General features: G+C 46.3%; 2 protein-coding genes and 2 pseudogenes across 2 annotated transcripts; 2 read left to right on the forward strand and 2 right to left on the reverse strand.

The window, feature by feature from the left end:
- Positions 1-3,679: 3,679 nt before the first annotated feature.
- On the forward strand, positions 3,680-4,982 carry LOC125507670 (transcription factor bHLH18-like). Its single transcript, XM_087525184.1, has 4 exons — positions 3,680-3,712; positions 3,858-4,343; positions 4,414-4,779; positions 4,911-4,982. Exons 1-4 carry the CDS (start codon positions 3,680-3,682, stop codon positions 4,980-4,982), a joined length of 957 nt encoding a protein of 318 aa, XP_087381310.1.
- A 3,720-nt stretch (positions 4,983-8,702) lies between these two features.
- Positions 8,703-9,681, reverse strand: LOC125507668 (uncharacterized; annotated as a pseudogene).
- Positions 9,682-10,071: 390 nt separating this feature from the next.
- On the reverse strand, positions 10,072-11,687 carry LOC147974128 (uncharacterized; annotated as a pseudogene).
- A 333-nt stretch (positions 11,688-12,020) lies between these two features.
- On the forward strand, positions 12,021-13,169 carry LOC147974129 (uncharacterized). The gene has a single exon (XM_087524923.1). The coding sequence runs from the start codon at positions 12,021-12,023 to the stop codon at positions 13,167-13,169; it is 1,149 nt and encodes a 382-aa protein (XP_087381049.1).
- Positions 13,170-22,773: the final 9,604 nt, after the last annotated feature.

Below are 22,773 nucleotides of genomic sequence, written 5' to 3' on the forward strand. Positions count from 1 at the left end.
CCCCTCTTATGGGAGGGAGGGCAGTTGTTTTAGGACCCCAGGAAATCCGCTTGTTAGTTGACGACTTTTATAAGTTGCTATTTCAGGGGCGCCCTCGGAGTGGTATCGCCCTTGCTGACCACATTTGGTCGCCCGAACAACAGATTTCCCCGGATGAAAATGTCGCCTTGCTCGCCACTTTTGATGCAGCGGGAGTTGAGGCCTTTGTAAAAGCCATGAATCCGGCCTCAGCACCAGGCCCCGATGGATTGCTTGTCCGCTTTTTTCAGGCTTTCTGGCTAATGGTTAAGGAGATCATCCTTGAACTATTCCGGGAGTTCTCTAGGGGAACACTAGACATGTCCCGGCTTAACTACGGGATCATTTCCATGATCCCCAAGGTGCCGGGTGCGGCAGATATTAGGAAGTTCCGCCCTATCACAGTCCAAAATGTGATATTTAGGATTTTGGCAAAAGGGTACGCCACTAGGGCGGCCCTCATCGCTCCTCGGATTCATCATCCGAACCAATCTGCCTTCACGAAAGGCAGATATATTCTCGACGGGATCCTTGTACTTCATGAGATGATTCATGAGGTCAAGAGCAAGCACCTACGCGCGGTGTTCTTCAAGATTGACTTCCACAAAGCTTATGACACCGTTCACTGGTCCTTCCTGCGGGAAGTGTTGCTTAAACATGGATTTGATCACCACTGGGTAGCCCGCATGATGTAGTTGGTCACGAGCAGTCGGACGGCGGTAAACATAAATGGGGAGGTTGGACCATACTTCTTGACGGGCCAAGGGGTCCGACAGGGCGACCCGATATCCCCGTTTCTATTCAACCTTGTGGTTGATGCCCTCGCCTCGATCCTTGACTTGACAAAGCGCGCCGGCCACATTTGGGGGATTTGCCCCCACTTGGTGGCCAATGGAGGTCTGACCCACCTCCAATATGTTGACGACACAATTATGATGGTGGAAGGATCAGACGAGGATATTCAGAACCTCAAGTTCCTACTCCTTTGCTTTCAGGAAATGTCGGGCCACACAATTAACTTTGCCAAAAGTGAGGTGATGGTCCTGGGATACTCCCAGATGGAAGCTCAGCGAATTTCCAATCGCTTGAATTGTCGTTTGGGAACATTCCCAACCACCTACATGGGCATGCCACTTAGTGACATGCGTCTGCTAGAGAAGGACTTTCGTCCAATAATCGCCAAGCTCCAACCTAGGATGGAGCCCTGGCGGGGGAGATGGCTATCTAAAGTCTATTGATGTATGTCATGGGATTCTATAGTCTGCATGAATCCCTTCATCATGAGGTCACCAAACTCCTCTCCAGATTCTTCTGGGCTGGAGAAAACAATAAACAGAAGTACCACATGGTAAAATGGTCTGAGATCTGTAAGCCTAAAGACGATGGAGGTCTTGGGGTTATTTCTTCCAAGCGGATGAATATTGCCCTCCTCTCCAAATGGATGGCAAATTCAGACCGATGAGGGCGGCTTGTGGCTTGAGATTATTCGTGCGAAGTACCTGCGCGGGCGGCTACTTGCATTCGCTCCTAGAATGGGTGGGTCCCAATTCTGGCAATCGGTGATCCGTCTGATGCCAGTATTGCGCATTGGGACCTCCATTAAAGTAGGTACCGGAGCCGGCACCTTGTTCTGGCTAGATCGATAGGCAGGGACTCGTCCCTTTGTGGAGCGCTTTCGTGCGTTCTTCGCGATTTGCGTTCGTCCACAGCTCTCGGTGGATGTGGCCTTAGCTGACTTGGGCGCTATTGCCTTCCACCGTACCTTTGGGGCGATGGAACTCGAACAATGGGATGAATTGCTCAAATGTATTGCCCTTCACCCCCCCCTCCCTAGAGCCCGATTCGCTATCTTGGCATCTCGAGTCAAGTGGCAGATTCTCGACTAAACCCCTATATCAGGCGATTGTCCCCACTCCTGGCCCGGTGGAACTATCGATGCTCTCGGAGATCAAACTCCCCTTGAAAATCCGCATATTCCTCTGGCAATGGGTCCGCGGTCGCCTCCCTTCAGGTACGGAGTCCGCAAACGTAATGGTCCTGGGGATGGCCTCTGCCCCATTTGTTTGGTATCGGAAGACTGCAACCACATCTTCTTCCGGTGCCCTGCGGCGCAGTTCCTATGGAGCTACTTCCGGGAGGTGGTTGGTGGCAACTGGTGCCACGACAACCTCCCGGACTTATTTGGGGAGGTTCTTAGGCTCCCCGGCTCTAGTCGCCCCCCACGTGGGTGGCTTTGGGCACCCTAGCATGGACCCTTCGGTGTAACCGTAATAAACTAGTCATAGAACGTGTGATTCCATGATGTGTGACTGATGCGATCTACAAAATGTGTGACTTCTTACAGCTTTGGAGACTGCTTAGCAAGCGGCGAGATCGGGACGCCATCGACAACATCATAGCTGGTCTTCGTTCTTCGGCGTCGGCATTTGCTCCTCCTCCACCACCACCACCACCACCTCCTGAGCCGGATTAGCTTATGTTTTAGCTTTGTTTGGGGATTGTCTCGCTGTGCCCCCAGCGCGACTTTATGACTTGATTGTACTCTATACTGTGATGTTGGATGCTCGGTTCGTTGCTTTATAATATAGAGCGGGGGGAACCCTTTTTCGTAACTAGGATGAAAATGTAGTTAATTGTAGCATATGTGATATGCATGTGGTTGTAGTGTGGGTAACTACCCAGTGGAGTAATTTGTAGATGCTGGCATTCCAGTGGAGTAGTACAGAGTAATCTTGAGAAATACTCACTGGCAATGAACCGAAATGGCCTTTAGAGTAAGCAATTTAGAATTCCATGAAACAACTAGATCTAGAGAAAAATCTTCATCGCAATCTTATATTGCTCATGTCAGCCGAAAGGTGGCATCAAATATTCCAAGCTGCACATGCACCTAGAACAATGCGACAACATGATGAGTATCTAATCTAGTAGCTTAAAGCCCTAACCTCGTTGATGGGATTACTAATGCAAAACAAATATACAAGGCATTTGTCCTCTTCTCGTGCCCTCTTCAAGTTTCTACTTTCCAGCTGGTTGGTCCGGCCGGCACAGTTGTCTTGTATTTGCACTTTTGATTTGAAGCCACTTTCCTGGGATTTGCTTGCGTATCTAATCTAAAGCTTTTAGGCTCAGCATATAGAATACAGCGCCATGATCACATGGGCCTCCAAAACAATTGACAAGATGATATATATACACTATGGTATTAGTGTATGCACACTAGTGGAGTTCATAATTACTGTACTTAGTGACCCTCCAACAAAACTAAATTCATCCAGATATACTTACAAATTACAGGCGCTTTCGTCACGAGCCTTTTGCTATCAATCAGGACGGCTTTGCCCAGCGTGTGCGTGTTGTTCACCAGCCAGGAATCTATCAGCTAGCCAAAATTAAAGCACACCCGCCAGAATCGATCAACATCCACGAGTTAGGTCGGCCAACCCACGCCACTATATATATGTATGCTAAGCATGACAGGACGCTGGTCAAGAAACAAGAGCAGCAGAGAAGAGAACGCAGGTAAAATAACGGAATTAGAGGTTTCAGGTAGAGTATTCACCAGAAACTCTACTACTTCTCCATGCCCAATAAGCTTGGTGTTCTTGGGTCTGCGCTTGTATATATTTAGTGATCAAAAAACCTTCTTGTGCAGGCGGTTATGGAGCAACCAAACCAATGGCTTGCGCAGACGGTAGAATATAAGCACATGCATTTGTTTCAAATATAATTACTTTTGACATCTGAAAGTTTAGATGGTGCGAGTTAATGGTATTGCATTGGTATGTAATTTAGTATGAAGTAATTAACTCTTACTGCAATGGCTCATGTCATGTCAGCAAGAGGAGGAACTAGTTTACATATACCAGCAAGAAGGGGGTCCCGTACCTCTACCTCTACCCGGCATGGAGCAGCAGTTCGCAGAGCCACCGCCGCTGGCTGACCATCAAGAGCGGTACTACACGCCACCATTGCCGATCCCGTCGTCCAATCCATCTCGCAGCTCCAATTTCCCGAGCTTTGGGGCCTCATCGCCGTTGCCCAACCTACCGTTCGGACCGGCGCCGGTGGAGAACGAGCTAGGGCAGCTGTCTCAGCCGCCATCGTCCAACTTCCTCTCCTTCGGCAGCGCCCTCAACTTCTCCGAAGGAGCCTGCTGGCGGCACAACGGTGCCCAAGGGACGATGCAACAGCTGCAGGTGCCACAGAGGCGGGGCAGGGCGCCAGCGAACGCGCAAGAGCATGTCATTGCCGAGCGCAAGCGGCGGGAGAAGCTGCAGCAGCAGTTCGTGTCCTTGGCCACCATCATCCCCGGCATTAAGAAGGTGCGTTTATGTGAACACCAGGTACCTGCAGGCTGCAGCTTAAATAGTTAGCCATTGCCATTGTATTCAGACAGACAAGCTCTCTCTGCTGGGGAGCACCATCGACTATGTGAAGCAGCTAGAGGAGAAGGTGAAGGCCCTGGATGAGCAAGGCTCACGGAGATCGTCAGAGTCCATGGTGTTTCACAGCAAGTGCCGCATATCCGCTGCCGACAATGGTGCAGCAGGCCCCAGCGGGAGCGGCTCCGGGCACTCGAGCCCGGACATCGAGGCCAGCATCCTAGGGAACACAGCGCTCCTGAGTATCTGGTGCAGAGGGAGAAAAGGGGTGCTGGTGATGGCCCTCTCCGAGCTCGAGAACCAGGGCCTCTCAATCATAAACACCAACATCGTACCTTTTACCAACTCCTACCTCAACATCACCATCACAGCAAAGGCAATGGCCCCTCTACCTTCCTACATTGTGCAAATGCGTTATAACTTGTGAGAGAATATATAAACCGTGATTTGCGAGGAGAACTCTAATGCATGCATGATCAGAAGATTGACATTTTCAGCTTTGTGCAGATCGAAGAGGGGTTTTCGTCCACAGTTGAGCTGGTGAAGAACCTAAAAATGGCTCTCAGAAGTTTCAACTGAAAGTAGAATGCAAGCGATTTGTACAAATGACAAATGGTTAGGCCTTTCCCAACTTCTATCTATTATAACAAGAACAGTAGCTCCGGCCGTCTTGGGAAAACCATATTTAGTAGTATCTATTATAACGAGTGTTGTGTGAAGTCTGTAACCATTTCAGTTTACCATTAATGTTTTCTCTCTCCAAGCAACCTGCCGAAGCACTGCCTTTTCACTAAGAAAGTATAGGTATTTACCATATATTTGAATCAAATGTATTCTGTCGAGAAGCGCTGATTTTTTACTAAGAAGAAAATGGAGAGCCGTATATGAATGTTCTAATCCACTCCCTCCGTTTCTAAATATAAGCCTTTTTAGAGATTCCAATGCGGACTACACACGGAGCAAAATAAGTGAATCTACACTCTAAAATACGTATATATACATCTGTATATGTAGTCCATATTGAAATCTCTAAAAAGGCTTATATTTACAAATGGAGGGAATAGAAGAAAAGGAAGATAAATGTTCTGAAACTTTTTTGTCTCGTGCATGTCCTGGAGTACAGGTACAGGCCTTATTCATGATTTTTCCTAAATCAACCTGAACTGCAAAAGAGAGGAACAGAAATTCATCAATGAAGTTGAAACTACTGGGAGAATCGACCATACAAACACTGTCTGATCCGAAGTGCTCTTATTTATGGATTGATGCCTACAGATTCATAGGAGAAACTTGCTTCCAAGGCTAATTTGTACCCAAGTTTGTTTATGAAGTTCGGACAATAACTAGTCCCTTAGCAGAAGCTCTGTGCAAGAAAGAAGCCATTTGCAGAAGCAGAATAGTTCAAGGAAGAGAAGGGGTCAGGATTTATATACCTCAGCTGGTTAGGGCGGTGGTGACCGGCTGCAGTCGTTGCTACCGCCTTTCCCATGGAAGAAAGGAGAGGATGGGGGACGAGGAAAGTGAAATGATTCAAGAGCCCGCACCCACCGGCCGGCAATGGAGGCGCCGCCGCCGCCGTCGCCGTGGAGGGTCTGGAGCATGATGCCATTGTCACCGAAACATCCTCATCTCGACTTCCTCAGGCCCAACTACACGGCCCATGCATGTTGACTCCCATATTCCGTCAGTTCAAAACGGTCGTGGCCCAGGTCGACCTTGGCTCAGAAATCTTTAAACCATGATGAATTTGTTCGAGTATAGTTTTTTTAAAGCGTCAGGTCTATTATTAAAAATTAACTGAAAGTATAAAACATCTCAAACATAATAAAACTTACATTGACATTCCGAGACCCCCGAATGACCACTACTGCCGGCAGAATGTGGCGCCAATGCGCTGCTGTCGCCGCTCCCCTACGCGCCTTTGTGGCCAGAACAGTTTCCTATAGAAAGACGGATATTGCAGATTTTGAAATATAAGATATAGGTTGCTATAGAAATCAGAAAGTCATGGTAAAATGGTTAAAAAGAAGTGATCAATAAAACCATGATCTGAACTTAATAAGTGATCATATGATAAATAGTGGTACCCCGCAATTCAGTATCAGTTGTTTGAATTGTTTAAACGTTTGGATTTTTGCTTGAATAAACCTGTACTATAATGATGGTTTGGACCCCGAATGTTTCTGTTATATACTTTGAGGGATATAAACTTCATAAGACGATGTCTAATGAGTGTTATATCAACAACTGGCATACTACATCATGCAGTGGTATTGCTGAGTCGCCGCAATGATCTTGCGATTAAACATGGTGCTCACCCATTATTAGCATGCCATGAATGTGGCAAGCCAGACACCAATGCAAAAGCGGACGGTGATGTATCCAGTAGGACCGTCGATGACGGACATCTAGAAAACAGCTGGTACGGAAATCGTGACAAGGAAAGAGCAACCATAGACAGGGGCGTAGCTACGTACAGCTAGCCGGTGTCACTGGCACCGGGTCCAATCTACACTTGCTTAGGATAATCCATTGATTTAGTGTGTAGGTCATTGGTTTTTTGATGTGTTCTTCTATGTGGACATCGGGTAATTTTCAGTCTGGGTCCGCCCCTGACCATAGAGCATGTCAAGAAGGTCACAGATCATGCCATGGCTAGCCTCAAGAAGATGCCACCGAAAGCAGAGGCGACTCGGAATTGCCGATGTCGGCCTTGGTGAGGTTAAGTTGTCACAAATGATGGTGATGAGCGGCTGGGCAGCGAAGGTTGGGACAACGCTTGTGAAGGACATCCATCCGAGATGGAAAGCGAGCATGTGAGAATTGCCGATGGAGAACTAAAGATAGCGTTTCAGCTGTCTACTGCATTCAGCTTGGTCCTCCGCAACAGAAACACCAGGCATTAGTTAGTACTCCCTCTGTAAAGATAAGGCTCCAGGGCCGGATGGATTTCCGGCGGAATTCTATAAAAAGTGTTGGCATATTATTAAGGGGGATTTGTTACCGATGTTCCATGATCTATTTTCTGGACAGTTTCAGTTATTTCATTTAAATTTTGGAACAATAACACTGTTTCCTAAGAAAACGGAAGCTGTGAGAATTGAGTAGTTCAGGCCGATCTGCCTTCTTAATGTTAGTTTCAAAATCTTCACCAAGGTTGGGACTAATAGGCTCACATAGATTGCGCATTCTGTGGTGCAGCATTCCCAAACTGCTTTCATGCCAGACAGAAACATCCTAGAAGGGGTGGTGGTCCTTCATGAAACGCTCCACGAAATTCACACGAAAAAATTAGATGGAGTTGTTTTTAAGGTGGATTTCGAGAAAGCGTACGATAAAGTCAAATGGCCATTCCTTCAACAGGCTTTGCGTATGAAAGATTTTGATGAAGCCTGGCGACGTCAGGTAGAATCGTTCACGCAAAAAGGGAGTGTTGGAATTAAAGTGAATGACGACATAGGTCATTATTTCCAGACACATAAGGGCCTGAGACAAGGGGGTCCGATGTCTCCTATCCTGTTCAACATTGTAGTTGATATGTTGGCAATTTTGATAGGAATGGCTAAGGAGGCTGGTCAGGTGGGTGGCTTGGTACCTTATCTAGTTGATGGAGGTGTATCTATCCTTCAGTACGCCGATGATACGATCATCTTTATGGAGCATGACTTGGCCAAAGCGAGAAATATGAAGCTGGTGTTATGCTTATTTGAACAATTGAACGGGTTAAAGATTGACTTTCACAAAAGCGAATTGATCTGCTTTGGTAGAGCCAATGACGAACAAGAGGCATATAGGCAATTGTTCGGGTGCGAATTGGGGACTTTACCTTTTAAGTACTTAGGTATACCAAACCACCATTGTAAACTGACAAACAATGAATGGAAGTGCATCGAGAACCGATTTGAAAAGAAACTGAGTTGCTGGAAGGGCAAGCTCATGTCATACGGAGGCCGATTAATTCTGATTAACTCGGTTCTCACGAGTATGACTATGTTTCTTTTGTCGTTCTTAGAAGTCCCAGTTGGAGTTAGGAAAAGACTGGACTTCTATCAATCACGATTTTTCTGGCAGAGCGATGAATTAAAAAGAAAATACCGACTCGCCAAATGGGATATCATCTGTCGACCGAAAGACCAAGGGGGTCTTGGTATTGAGAATCTTGAGGTCAAGAACATATGTCTTCTCAGCAAGTGGTTGTGGAAGTTATCGATTGAGACGGATGCCACTTGGGCGCAGATCCTGCGTAGCAAGTATCTTCACTCCAAAACTTTGTCTCGAGTGAAAGCAAGGCCGACTGACTCACCTTTTTGGAAAAGGCTTGTATTGAGAAACCTCTAGAAATACAAACCGAGCATCGTCTCCCACCTTCCCTATATGCACATATAGGTGATCTTTCTTCCCCAAAATAGTACGCATCTCATGCAAATAGATGGTATCTACCAGCAGCCAGTTGCCCCCCTTGTGGAGCCATACACAAAGTTGAAATTCCTTGGGACGGACATGAATGAGATATACACCAGAAGCATCATTGGTCCGTGACAACATGATTTCTGAAGAGGCATACTCCACCCCATGTGGGAGGTGAATCATGGAGAAACTTAAGTCAGTCAAATCCAAGATAATAATGTCCTCACTTTGGGCGGCCGCCATATAGATTTTGTTGTGGACGAGCACAGGCTTTGGCCTTGGCCGCGGATGATGGAGCTGGTTTGTGACCAAGATAAGCATGCACCATGACCTTCTTTGTCTCCTTGGCAGGCTCCACCAACAAATAGAAATAGGACAGCCCATCGCCTTCTTCTCTGGGGAGGATTTCAGCGAGAATGTAGTAAATTCCGGTCTCGACACAAGGGAGTGGTGGGATGATGGGCATATCTCTATCAGGGCACAACAGGTGGTAGACTTGATACGTCCATACTCCCCCTCGTGGGCCGCTGGTTAAGATATTGCCGTTGCGGCAGTCCTCAATGTTGATGTAGTAGGCAAACCTGCAGCTCGCAAGGTGGCGGACGACGACAGCAAGCTCCGGGGGTTGAGGCTGCATTGGGATGAAGCGTGCACGCTCGAAAAAAGCGTAGAAGCCAAGGAGGCGGGGCAGGTGCAATGGCGGAGCTGGGGGTATTCCTGGGACTTCCCTGGAATACCAAAGAATTTTTTGCAAAAAAAATTACTACATGTATTATATACGGTATGAAGGCTGACTTGGTCTTGGCCCAGCCCAAACGCACCACGGCAGCGACGCGGGGCGCCAGACAAGAGCGAGCGAGCGTCTGGTCATGCGCGCGAGGAGCCGACCGCTCGAGCGGGCATCTCCCGATTCCAGATCGAACGAATCTGGCGCCCTATCCTTTTCCCCCAAACCTAGCGCTACCTGAAGGCTCTGGCGGCGGCGAGCGACTCTAGGTCCGGCGGCCGGCCTTCTCCTCCCTCAGTTACCCGCTTCCCCCAGTGCCGGCCATCTCCCTCGGTCCGTCCCAGTGGCGGAGCCAGAAATTTGCTGATGGGTATTCTTTTAAAAGAAAATTGTGCCAAAGCAGTGCAATAGAACAATAAATGTATAGCAAGATGATAACATCAATGACTCAATGACCATACATTGATAATAGTAGCAAAATATCATTGTGGCAATAACTCTAACAATTAAGAAGATTACAAATAGCGAAGGAAATTACAATATAACTTTACGATCCCTTTTTGGAAGAGATTGATGACATCCTCATCTTTCACTTGCCTGAAGAATTCTCTCTCAACGAATGTAACCAAGCAATCGTTCAAATATTCATCATCCATTTTGTTTCTTAGTGAATTTTTCACGTATTTCATCGAGGAAAATACCCTCTCAACGCTAGCAGTGGCTACCGGAAGAATGAGAACCAACTTAAGAAGTTTGTAAACAATATAATATTGTTCATTCTTTCTTGTCTCAACCATCAAAACTGAAAGCTCACATAGATTCTTCAACTTGCTAAACCTTTTATCCTTACGCACATGAGAAATGAACATGCTTAATTGCCATGGAAGTCTTGACAATTCATCGTTTGTGAAATCCTTAGCATAAAACTTTCAAGCAAGCCTAACCAACTTCTCTTTATCATAAGCAACAAATGAATCACGTGGACTGAATGCTGCCATGCAAGTAAGTAGTTCAGTGTTTACCTCATCAAATCTTGCATTCAGCTCTTGAAGTTGCCTATCAATGACACCCACAAACATTTCAACCTTGAAGCGTTGGTAATTCTTTGCGCCATTGAAGAACCCTCTTCTTGGTCTCCCAGCAGGATAGTAAGGAGCCTCCATGTCAACAACTTTGATCTTGTGCTTTACACAAAAAGAAGTGACATTCTGAAGAAAATCATTCCACCCTTCATCTTCTCGCAAGCATTGCAAGTGCAGCTTTGTGAGATCAACAATCTCCATAGCATTAACAATGTCTTGATCTTTCTTTTGCAAAGCTCTACTCAAGTCATCGGTGTATTCAAATATTTCTTGCATCAAGTGTGCCATGAAAACAAATTCAAATGTCCGAAATGATGTCAACATAGTCATTGCTTCTACCGCCTCTGTGCCGTTATACTCTTTTGCAATCTTGATGAGAACACGCCTTATTGCGGGATACATGGAGATAACATGGTTGATAGTCTTGTAATGAGAGCCCCAACGAGTATCACATGGTCTTCCAATACCCATTTCTTGATTCAAACCCGTCCCGGTTTCTACTTCTTCCAACTCTAAGGCAGCACTAAGTTCCTCAGCTTGAGCTATTCGAAGCATTCTCATCTTTTTACAAGAATAGCCTAGAACATTTAGCAAACATGCCAGCTGTTGAAAGAACCAATTACAATCACCACTCTCCTTTGCAACAGCAACAAGAGTTAATTGTAGTTGATGGGCAAAGCAATGGACATAATAGGCATAAGGAGACTCATCCATAATTAGTTTCTTCAGGCCATTAGCATTACCTTTCATATTACTAGCCCCATCATATCCTTGCCCACGGACCATTGCAAAGCTCAAATTGTATGTCATAAGCATGTCCTCAATTGCAGCTTTAAGTGTCAAAGAGGAAGTGTCTTCAACATGGGCAAGACCAAGAAATCTCACAACTGTCCTTCCTTTCTTATCCACATAACGCAAGCAAACAACTAGTTGTTCATTCTGGTACATATCACTTGACTCATCTACAAGTATTGCAAAATGTCCACCATCAAGATCTTCAATAAGTAGTTTAGTAGTCAGTTGGGCACAACACTTGATCAACTCTTGTTGTATATCATGGCAAGTCATCTTACAGTTTTGTGGAGCATTCTTTAGAACCACCCTATCAACCTCTTCAAAGTTTCATGCTAGCCAATTTAGAAGCTCAAGGAAATTTCCTTTATTTAGTGAGTCATCACTTTCATCATGCCCTCTAAATGCCAAACCTTGGTGCAATAGGAATCTCAAACACTTGACTCATCTTGATGCCTTTTCTAGAGGGCATGCCTTGCGGTCTTGTCCTCTCCTCAGGTTTTTTCCCCCGCAACTCCCGGAGCGCCTAACCTAGGCGATTAGGGTTTGCGGGTGGAACCCGGCGGCGCACGCTGAATCTCGGCGAGGCGATCAGACTGGAACCTGCTGATGGCTTCGTCGTCGATGCAGGACCAAGGGAAGGATCCCTTGTCGCCACGAACGGCGAGGGCAAAGTTAGCGGAGGCCTTGGGGAAACTCGACATCACCGAGGAGGAGGCTACGCCGCTGGTGCTAGATGATGCGGATGAGGGAGCGCCGGAGAAGTGGATGTTGGCCGGGAAAGTGCTTCACAGGAATATTCTCCACATCCAGACCATTACCAATGCGCTTCGACCAGCATGGGGAAACCCTAGAGGTTTGGACTTTAAATCTGTAGGGGAAAACACGTTTGTGGCTGAGTTTGCGAACTGGAGGGATCGTGATCGAGTATGGCAAGGGGCGCCATGGCACATTAGCAAGCATGCCGTCATCCTCTCAGATTTCGACGAGTGCATGCGCCCTTCTGAACTGCGGTTTGACAAACTTCAGATGTGGGCTAGGGTTGTCAATCTACCCTTCAATCTAGGCAATGAAAAGTGGTGCGCAGCGATCACTAAACAGATTGATGAAGACGCATCAGATGTGATCTTCGATCACACCAATGGCTATTTGAGAGCCAGAGTGACAGTGGATGTGAATAAGCCTTTAAGGCGCTGGATCCTGATCGAATCAGCGAGAAGGAAGAGCATGGATCCCTATGACATTCAGTATGAGAACATCCCGCACTTCTGCTTTTCGTGTGGTCGTTTAGGCCACTCGGACTTGTACTATCCAACCCCGGGGGCTAGAGATGCCAATGGTGAACTACCCTTTGGGAAGGGACTGCGAGCTTCGAATGAACGCAAAAAAGGTGGTTCTAGTGAGAACACGTCCAGAGAGCACCCTGTGAATCAGAACAACAAGGCTGAGACAAGAGGCTCGACCATTGATGCTGATAAAGGAGCCGAGGTAAACTCCCCAGTTAAAACCAGAAACCAGAACAAACGGAAGGGGGGGCCGCCGGCGAACAAACAGGTGTACAGGAGGGTCGTTGTACCCTTGCTGACTAATGAGGCATTTGAGGCTGCACCTGGTGACCAATCCGCTAATGCTGCAGAGGAGGATCCCAGCGCCTCTTCTGTCGATGAGGATGGGGAGAGAGTTCCCAAGAAGAAAAAACCAACTCCGGTCAACTCTGGGCATTCGGCAGAGGCTGCGGTGCAGCCCTGCCCTTCGTAATGAATTGTCTCAACTGGAACTGCCGCGGGCTTGGGAACCCGGAGGCAGTTCGAGAGCTTCGCAGCATCGTGAACTAGGAAGGACCCGGTCTCCTCTTTCTAATGGAGACGAAAATTTTGGCAAAAAGAGTTGAAAACTTGAAGACCACACTTGGTTTTGCAGGCTGTTTTGCTGTAAACAGTGAGGGATTGAGTGGAGGAGTTGCGCTATTCTGGGCAGCCGACGTCAAGGTTGAGCTCAAGAATTATAGTTCTGGCCATATAGATGTTATGGTGCAGACAAATGAACCGGACTCGAGTCCGTGGAGATTTACGGGATTCTACGGAGCCCCTAAAGTAGCAGATCGACACCATAGCTGGAGGTTTCTGTGTACGTTAAAAGCAGTACCACACGCACCTTGGCTGTGTGTGGGCGACTTTAATGAGACACTCTTTGCCTCGGAACACTTCTCGCGAGCTGTTCGTCCGGAGTGGCAGATGCGAGCTTTCCGAGAGGCTACTGATGATTGCCTGTTCCAGGATCTGGGATGGACTGGGGCAGAGTACACCTGGGATAATGGTCAAATGGGTGTTGATAATGTGAAAGCGAGGCTGGATGGAGCCTTTGGGAATCCAGACCTTCTTCACTTGTAAGGTTGCACACGAGTGAGACACATCAGTATGACCGAGTCAGATCATTGCTTTGTGCTCGTGGAGCTTAAGAAACATGTGTCCACGTACAGAATAAGAGGAGCGAAACCTTTTCGCTACAAGGATGTGTGGCAAACTCATGCAGACTACGACCAAATGGTTTTGGAAAATTGGCAACGGGGGTCGGGTCAGCAAGGTTTGGCCGGTGTGCTCACCGCACTGCAGAGCATGCAAGAGTCCTTATCTGCATGGGGTGCGAGAGAGTTTGGCAGTCTCACTGCCACCATCAAGAAACTGCGGGCCAAGTTGGACCGCCTGCGATGCCAGTCTGTTGGTCGAGGCCCATCCGATGAAGAGAAGGCCACAGTAAAAAAGTTGAGAGAGGCTCTTCGTCAGGAAGAGATATGGATGTGCCAGAGGTCGAGAGTACCCTGGCTGCGTCAAGGCGACCGCAACACAAAATTCTTTCATGCCCAAGCGGCCATGAGAAGACGCTTAAACAAGATCGAGAGACTTGTACGTGATGACGACTCTGTCTGTCAAACTTCGGAGGACGAACAGAGCGAAGTCCAACAGTTTTACCAAGCCCTCTACACGTCCCAGGGGTTCAATCCCATGGATGGGCTTTTGGACTTAGTTCCAACCCGGGTTTCTGATCAAATGAACGCACACATTGATATGGCCTATACTGAACAGGAGGTCAAAACAGCGATGTTCCAGATGGCGCCATCAAAAGCACCGGGAGTGGATGGCTTCACCGCGGGCTTCTTTCAGAGGCATTGGACAATCCTTAAGGATGACATTATTCCAGCGGTGCTTGGATTTCTAAATGGGGGTGAACTACCGGAGGGGATGAATGACACATCTATTACACTAATCCCTAAGGTACGGCATCCTCAAAGCATCAAGCAATATAGACCCATCTCCCTTTGTCCTGTTTTATACAAAATAGCAGCGAAGTGTATTGTCAACAGGATAAGAGGTTTTCTGAATGATATCGTCAGTGAGGAGCAAAGTGCCTTTGTACCGGGGCGACTCATCATTGATAACGTACTCATAGCACATGAAAGCATGCATGCAATGAAAAGGAGGAAAAAGGAAAGAATTTCGGTTGTGCTGTCAAACTGGACATGATGAAAGCATACGACCGCGTCGAATGGCACTTCCTGGAGGCCATCATGTCTAAGCTAGGCTTCAGTGCCCCCTTTGTTCGGCTGATTTTGAAGTGTGTTTCGTCAGTTCGATTTGCAGTTCGCGTGAACGGTGAGCTCTTGCCATTCTTCACCCCTTCCAGGGGGTTGCGACAAGGATGCCCAGTGTCACCCTACCTCTTTCTTCTTTGTGCAGAAGGCTTCACAACTCTACTCAACAGATTTGGTGGAGCTCAGGTAGACAGAGGAATTCGTGTCAGCATCCACTCACCTTGGATAAACCATGTGCTATTCGCAGATGACAGTCTCATCTTCATGAATGCAAAGGTGGAGAGTGCTGCTAGGTTAAACCATATACTGGATATTTATGGATTGTGTTCGGGCCAACGTGTGGACAGGGACAAAAGCTCCATATTATTCAGCCCAAACACGCCTGATCCGGTTAGAGCTGCCCTGAAAGCAACATTGGGTGTTTCGGTTGAGGCGTTTAGTGAGAGATACTTGGGCCTGCCGACTGCATTGGGTCAGATCACTTCCGGAACCTTTGCTTACATTGGCGAACGGGTGCGATCGAGGATGAATGGCGGGACTGAGCACTTGGTTTCTTGTGTGGCAAGGGAAGTCTTGCTCAAGTCAGTTGCCCAGTCCATTCCAACATTTACTATGACTTGTTTCAAGTTAACCAAGAAAGTCTACAAGAGCATCTCGTCGCCGATGGCAAAATATTGGTGGAGCAGTTCTATCGATCGAAGATCTCTCCACTGGATTGATTGGAAATCCTTGTCACTTCCTAAGACTAAAGGAGGAATGGGTTTCCGCGATTTGGAATGTTTCAATATTGCGCTTTTGGGCAAGCATGGCTGGAGAATGATGACAAACCCAGAGTCCTTGTGCTCTAGGGTGCTAAAAGGACGCTATTTCCCAAACTCTGATTTTATGAGTGCTTCTGTGCCACGAAATGCCTCCATGACATGGAAGGGTATCATAGCTGGGAGGAAGGCACTTGAAGCCGGCCTGCTATGGCGAATCTGTGATGGCACTTCTGTCAAAATTTGGACTGGTCGGTGGCTGCCTGGAAAACTATCTCTGAAACCCTCAGTTCAGATTGGGAGCGCCAACATTCACACCGTTTCAGACCTTATCGACACAGACAACTGGAGTTGGAAAGTTGATCTCATAAGGAGTAACTTCACCCCACCGGATGCCGGCGCAATCCTGAATCTACCTCTCCGGCAAGGTGGTGGCGACGATTTCTGGGCGTGGGCTCATGAGAGGTCGGGATCCTATACTGTAAAATCCGCGTATCGTGCTCTAATGACTCGTAACGAGCAGTTGGCTCTAGAGGAAGGGACGATTACTGAAACTTCTGAGAATGATAAACAGTTATGGACTCGGCTTTGGAAGCTCAAGGTGCTACCTAAAGTCCGTGTTTTTTGGTGGCGGGTCCTTCGCGGCATCTTGCCGGTCGAATCAACACTGAAATATAGGCACATTGCCACTATGGCCCAATGCACAATCTGCAAGGGTGCAGACGAAGACATGACACACGCTCTCATCAAGTGTTCTCATGCTCAAAGTTTCTGGACAGAAGCTAGGAAATGGCTCAATGTCAAGCTGCCACACTTACATCCGATCACCTGGTGCAAGTATATTTTGTGTGACTCACGCATCACTGAAGGGGATAGGCCGAAGATCATCACTGTCATGTGGGCTATATGGACTTCTCGCAATAATATAACACATGATAGAGAGAGCCTGAATCCAGGCCAGTCCCTGAAGCGTATCCGAGAAGCCCTAATGCTGTTGGAGCTTCCCGAAGAACATACCAGGATCCTGCCTGGTTATGGTTGGCGGCCACCTGATCCCGAGTGGCTAAAGATCAATACAGACGCCAGTGTCTCACTGACTGAAAACAGAAGCGGAGCGGGGGGACTTGCTCGCACCTCATCCGCTTTTGTTGCTGCCTGGAGCAAGCCATATCATCATGTTACGGATCCGCTCACCGCAGAAGCCATGGCTCTACGAGACGGAGTCATTTTTGGCAAGCTTCGAGGTGCTTCGCGAGTGGTGCTCGAAGTAGATTGTCTGGAGTTGGTACAACTCTGGAACTCGCGACAATTTCCGCGCTCTGTCATAGCGCCTATTCTTCTCGAAATTGAAGGGCTAGCCTCAACTTTTCTTAGTTTTGATGTTCATCATGTATCGAGACAAGCTAACAACTCAGCGCACCTCTGTGCAAAGCATGCAAGCACATTGGGAGTGACTGATTGTTGGATGGACTCTCCTCCCGGTTTTCTAGTGACGAGCCTGATGGCTGGTCGCGCTGGAGCCGTTTATGATTGAATAAAGCTCTATGTTTCCCGTAAAAAAAAAAGCGAGACGTCGCCCCCAGACATGAATGCCTGCTTCAAAACTGAAGTATGATTGTGTTAATTAAGACTGGGTGGAGCAGTTTACAGGAGATAATGCGCCATCATCGCCCACGTCCCCACACCTCCATACCTTGCAGGTGGATCAGCCCGGCTGGATCGACCGGCCCTCGGTTCACCTGCATCAGGCGTTTCTGCTCGATCCCCGCACGCTAGATTCACTCGTGAGCGAATCGTGGGCTGGATTTGCGCGCGTGTCGGCTCGATCCCACCGCAGGTCGCCTGCTTCGCCTGAATCGAGCAGCCGCCGCATCCGCTCTCGTTCGACCGCCCTTGATTCGTTCTTGTGTGGAGCAAGTTTTTTTTTTCCTTTACAGAAAGGGAATTGGCGAATCGCTTGTAGAGATGGCCTTCGATGCGTTGGGCCGAGCAGGAAATGATGGACCAATTAACCACAGGCCTCCAAAATAGCTATGGGAGTAGCTGCCCTTTCAACGATAGGCCCAGTTCACGGCAAACTTGGTGTTAACTTTAGATCGGACAGCTAGGACGTTTAAAAAACGAAATCTAACGGACAGAAATGCCTAATTCGTGAGGGGGCAGGAATTAGGCTCAGTTTTACTGTTCTTAATATGCTCCTCCTTGCAGCGATTCAAAAAAACAGTCGGTCATGGATAGATTAGAATTAATTAGAGTAGATTACCTTGGCGACAGTGCCGAGTGGTCGTTGAATCGTCGACAGGTCCCACATCATGGTGGCTGGATGAACAGATGACGAAATCTGAGGTCCCTCCTTTGCAAGAACTCTCGTCGGACGGCCACCGGAAACCAATCAGGGGACGGCAGCCGAAATAAATCAGCGTATGTTGGGCCGGCCCGGTAGTGTTAGGTTCGTTACTTTCATTTGTTTCCTTAGTTTCTTTTTTCCTTTTTTTTAGGTTTTGTTTACATTTCATAAATATTGTAAAAAATGTTCATACTATTACAAAAGACTTAACACTGCCTGAAAGTTTTTGGCACAATTTTTTTTAAAAATGTTGGTACTATACAAGACAAATGTTTCTGACATTTAAAAAATGCTTTATATTTTAAAAAATGTGTTCGTGACAGTTTTGAAAAATGTTATAAAATGTAAAAACAATTGTACTTCAGAACAAGATACTTCATTGATGTAAAATGTTCCAACGTGTGTTTCAAAAAAAATTATACTTGTATATCATACAATGTAAAAAATGTTTCGTACCATTTTTTAAAAATGGTGTGCATTTCATAAATATTTTTGTGACATTAAAAAAATGTTCAAAATGTATTTTAAAAATGTTTAATATCTATTCAAAAAAATGAAAACATGTCTTTTTCTAAAAAAATGCACATCATTGATTGCCAAAATGGTAGCGTGTGTCAATAAAATGTCCCTCGTGTATACAAAAATGTATAATATTTTTCGAGAAAGGGTCAATTTTATTAACTCAAAAAGTAAGCATCAGGTAGATGCAAATACAATGAGCACACACCTGACCTTTGCATAGAACCGTATTGCTCGTTCTAACGGCCGGCAACGTCAACCAGCCAGCCGGCTAAATACATCATGCCACCCCATCTTCTTGGTTCTTGGGCAATTATACCGTGATGAGTCGTGCTCAGTTTCGGGATGCATACCGTACGTACGTGGTTTCTTTGCTAGCTAGCTTATTCTTTTGACTCCCGGATGCATGGCTAGTGACTTTTCGATCTCTTGCTCTGGTTAATGCCCAACCATGGCTTTTTGTAAGCTACAAGCAGCTGGTGGTCTGGCAACGATGCTTTTCAATATGCAACAACCCCAGCGCCAGCGGTACTTTGCTTTACATTGCAAACAAAGGTGGCACCGACAATATCTCTTCTACATACTCTCTCGTTTCATTTTACTTTGCTTATATAAGTTTTATTTGGAGTCAAACTATGCAAAGTTTGATCAAATCTATATTAAATAATATCAACATCTACGATACAAAAGTTATATAGTATAAAAACTAATCTCGTGATGCATCTAATGATATTGATTTCATATTGTGAATATTGATGTTCTCTCCTGTAATGTTGATACTAAAGTTATATAGTATTTTGGGTCAATTTTTAAACATATATTTGACTAGCAAAATTATACTGTTGGATTGGTATTCGGAAGAAGTTTCTACCTGTACCATTTTTATTAATAAAATCTATGGTCAAAATTTAATTCAAAACAGCAGGAAACTTGTAAACCAGGATGGCCACACATGCATCGAAGGCGAAACCGTCCCGCCACGCCCACTAGAAGATGAAGATGGGTTTCCCCTCAAAACAAAGAAGAAGAAGAAGAAGAAGAAGAAGAAGAAGAAGAAGAAGAAGAAGAAGAAGAAGAAGAAGAAGATGGGTAGCATGGTGGAACTGATCGATGCTCCGGGATATAATTAAGACCGGTCCTTGGCGTACGATCGCAATTCGTAAACCCATCCCCGAAGTATAGGATAGAACCGGCCGGGGTCCTATACTCTCTCTCGTCTTCCGATTCACGCACGGCGGAGCCGATGCTTTTTCATGGCAGCCACACCCACGTGATCCGAAAGAGAAAGAAGAAGAAGAAGAATAAAAGCTAAAGGCACATCCATCGGGAGGAGCAGGCAACGCATGCGATGCCATGCGAGCAGTCCCCTGAACTCGCCGCGCGCCGACAAATCATACGTAGTGAGGAGCACTAGCTATTTTGAATCGAAAGACAGCCTCGTCGTGGCATCAGATAACAGACGATCCTGACTTTAGTCCCCTGAATGAATGAACTTTGGAGGGTGGCACCGACAATACTTTTGTCCTGACTTTAGTTGTCCCTACATCAGATAACAGACGATCCTACAAGGAAACTCAAGTGGCGTCAGTTAGTCATTCAGCCTCCTTCACTACAAGCAGTCGGCCTAAGTCGCTTCTTCACCGTTGAGAACTGTCACAACACATACACAGATCATGGGAGCGGACGAGAGGCCGGAAGCACTGATCAATTACTATGCCAAGAGCGCGGTGGCCGCACGGAATATTGCAAGCGCTATTGGGTTCTTTGCGTTGTTGTGGTCCACCGTGGTGCTCCTCGGCGGCTTCGTTAGCGTCCTGCACATCAAGGATTTCTGGTTTCTCTCGCTGCTCAGCTTTCTAATGGCATCCAAGTAAGTACATTTTGGATCTCTCTCTGGCAGTTACCAAATTGACCTTATTTCGAGGGGCTACTAAATTAATGTTTCTGTGTGAGATCGAGGCATACGATTATCGATCGCGCCAAGAAATTTATCACCATTTCTAGCGTTTTCTGATTTACTACCTTGCTTACAGTGCATGCTAAACCAATTTTGACCAAGGAAGACCTTTACTTCAAAAACCATACCCTCCTGGTCATACTCCACGCATTGTGGCTAATCATCTTAATTGCTCCTAGCTACCACCGCCATCCCCTCCTGCAGTACAATCCCTGGTGCCACCAGCCACTAGATCCAAGATTAAAAATGTCGATGAAAATTTTGAAAACTTTGGAGGGTTGCTAAATTTTGTACTACCTGTCAAGCTTGATCTTATAGAGTAGGCTAAGTCGTACATATCAACCCACTCTATAGTCCATACTTGTAGGCTATAGCAATATGGTAATATGCATTACTCGATTTGTTCCTGGCGCCGTAAAACTAAAACATAACGGCGACTTTGTTAAAAGCATGCATAGGGAATTTGCCACAGATATAGTTTTTAGTCATGTGCTCATGGAAATACTAAGAAACAACAACACACATATGAATGTGTAGTAACATGTTAACACTGAAGTGTCAACATAATTAAATCTCTAGAGTAGGGTACTCTGTTACTTGGCTAGCCTTTGCTTCTATGCATATGCATTCTCCTACGTCGTCACTAACATGACATAAAACAGGATATTGGAAATGGACACCAAACCTCTTGGAAATTATGCCGCAGATATACACATATTATATTTGAGTAAGAGACAAATTAAGTCAGCTTGAGGGGGCAAACCAAAAGTCTCACTGGATGACTATACCTATTGTGTCCACAGCGGTCGCCGTGAAGATAATTTTCACAGTCTGTATGATACCCATCATTTCGTTTACGCCATATGTGGTCCTACCACTCTCAGTGGTGCGTCTCGCACAACAGGATTACGGCGATGCGGGTGGAGATGCTGCAAACAAAGCAAAACTGAATGCGGCACTCACCATCTTCTATGTTCTAGTTATCTTTCAGAGCTTAGCTGTTTTTTACTATGCATTTCATACTACATTTGAGCCATGGATATTGCTGAGCAAACAATTAGGATTTGAGGTTTGGGGTCCCAAAATTGTTAAGAGATACCAGAGAGAAACCATTGCCATGTGTCTTAAGGATGGGGTATTGCCCAACAACTGGAACTTGATTACATTCAGTGTTGGCTTGCTAGAGTGTGCAACTCACGATAACCGTCTTTGGGGAGCAAGGGTCTTAGACACTTTCACTAGGAAAGGTATACCTATAAGACAGGAGCTACTATCTTCAAGCCAAGCAATTAAAAATCTGATCGACGTGGTTGGCCTGACAAGAATAGATAACCCTGAGACAAGAGAGCGTGCCACAAGGATTGTAGCAGATCTAGCCAGTGAGCTCCGTATAACCCAGTTTCCAGATGCGCTGAGATGCATATGCTATTTACTTGAAAGCTGCAATCATTATAGTGATCCAGAAGTTGCCCATCTATTGGGGAATTTTGAGCAAACTCTTGACAAAACTACCTGCAAGGTGTCAGTAGAAACCTTCGAGCATAGTCACCATCAAGAAGATGCCCACTTGTCTTTGCCGATCACCGAGAAAACTAACCAAAAACATCTACCATCAGATGAGTTTTCCAAGATAAAATCATGGATTCAAACAATGATCTATGGAATAAATAAGTTCATAACTCCCCAATGGGATAGATATTTTGGAGATAAGTATCGCTACTCCTATGTATCGAAAGGAACCAAATAACTGATCTCTCAAGGCCTGGTGATTCTTGAGAGGCTCACACAAGATGAAGACAACTGTACTGAGATAATCAGACACCAAAGGCTCCTCTCTAAGATCACGTTACCATTGTGCTACCAGGACCTCCTCGGCCATCGATGGGACCATACATGGGCTGAGATGCTAAGGAGGTCACTCACAGTTCTGAGCAGGCTTATCAGAGGTGGACCTAGAGTAGAGAGGACAGCACAAGGCTGCGCCATGATATGTCCCGCAACACGGTAGCAATCCGCAATTTGATGCGTATTTTGGAGGTTGACTGTGAAGGTGCCTTCTCGGAACTACGTGTACAAGCAATAGAAATTCTTACTGAGCTAGCCTTTGTTGATTCCTTTAGAAAGCTAGCTTTTGATCAATCTACAAGCATGACAGAAATGTTCGTCAAGACACTGTGGCGCATCTTCCTTGA

Source organism: Triticum urartu, chromosome 5A (genome assembly GCF_056163025.1).
Source record: "Triticum urartu cultivar PI428250 chromosome 5A, HENAU_Tu73, whole genome shotgun sequence".
NCBI classification, from domain to species: Eukaryota; Viridiplantae; Streptophyta; class Magnoliopsida; order Poales; family Poaceae; genus Triticum; species Triticum urartu.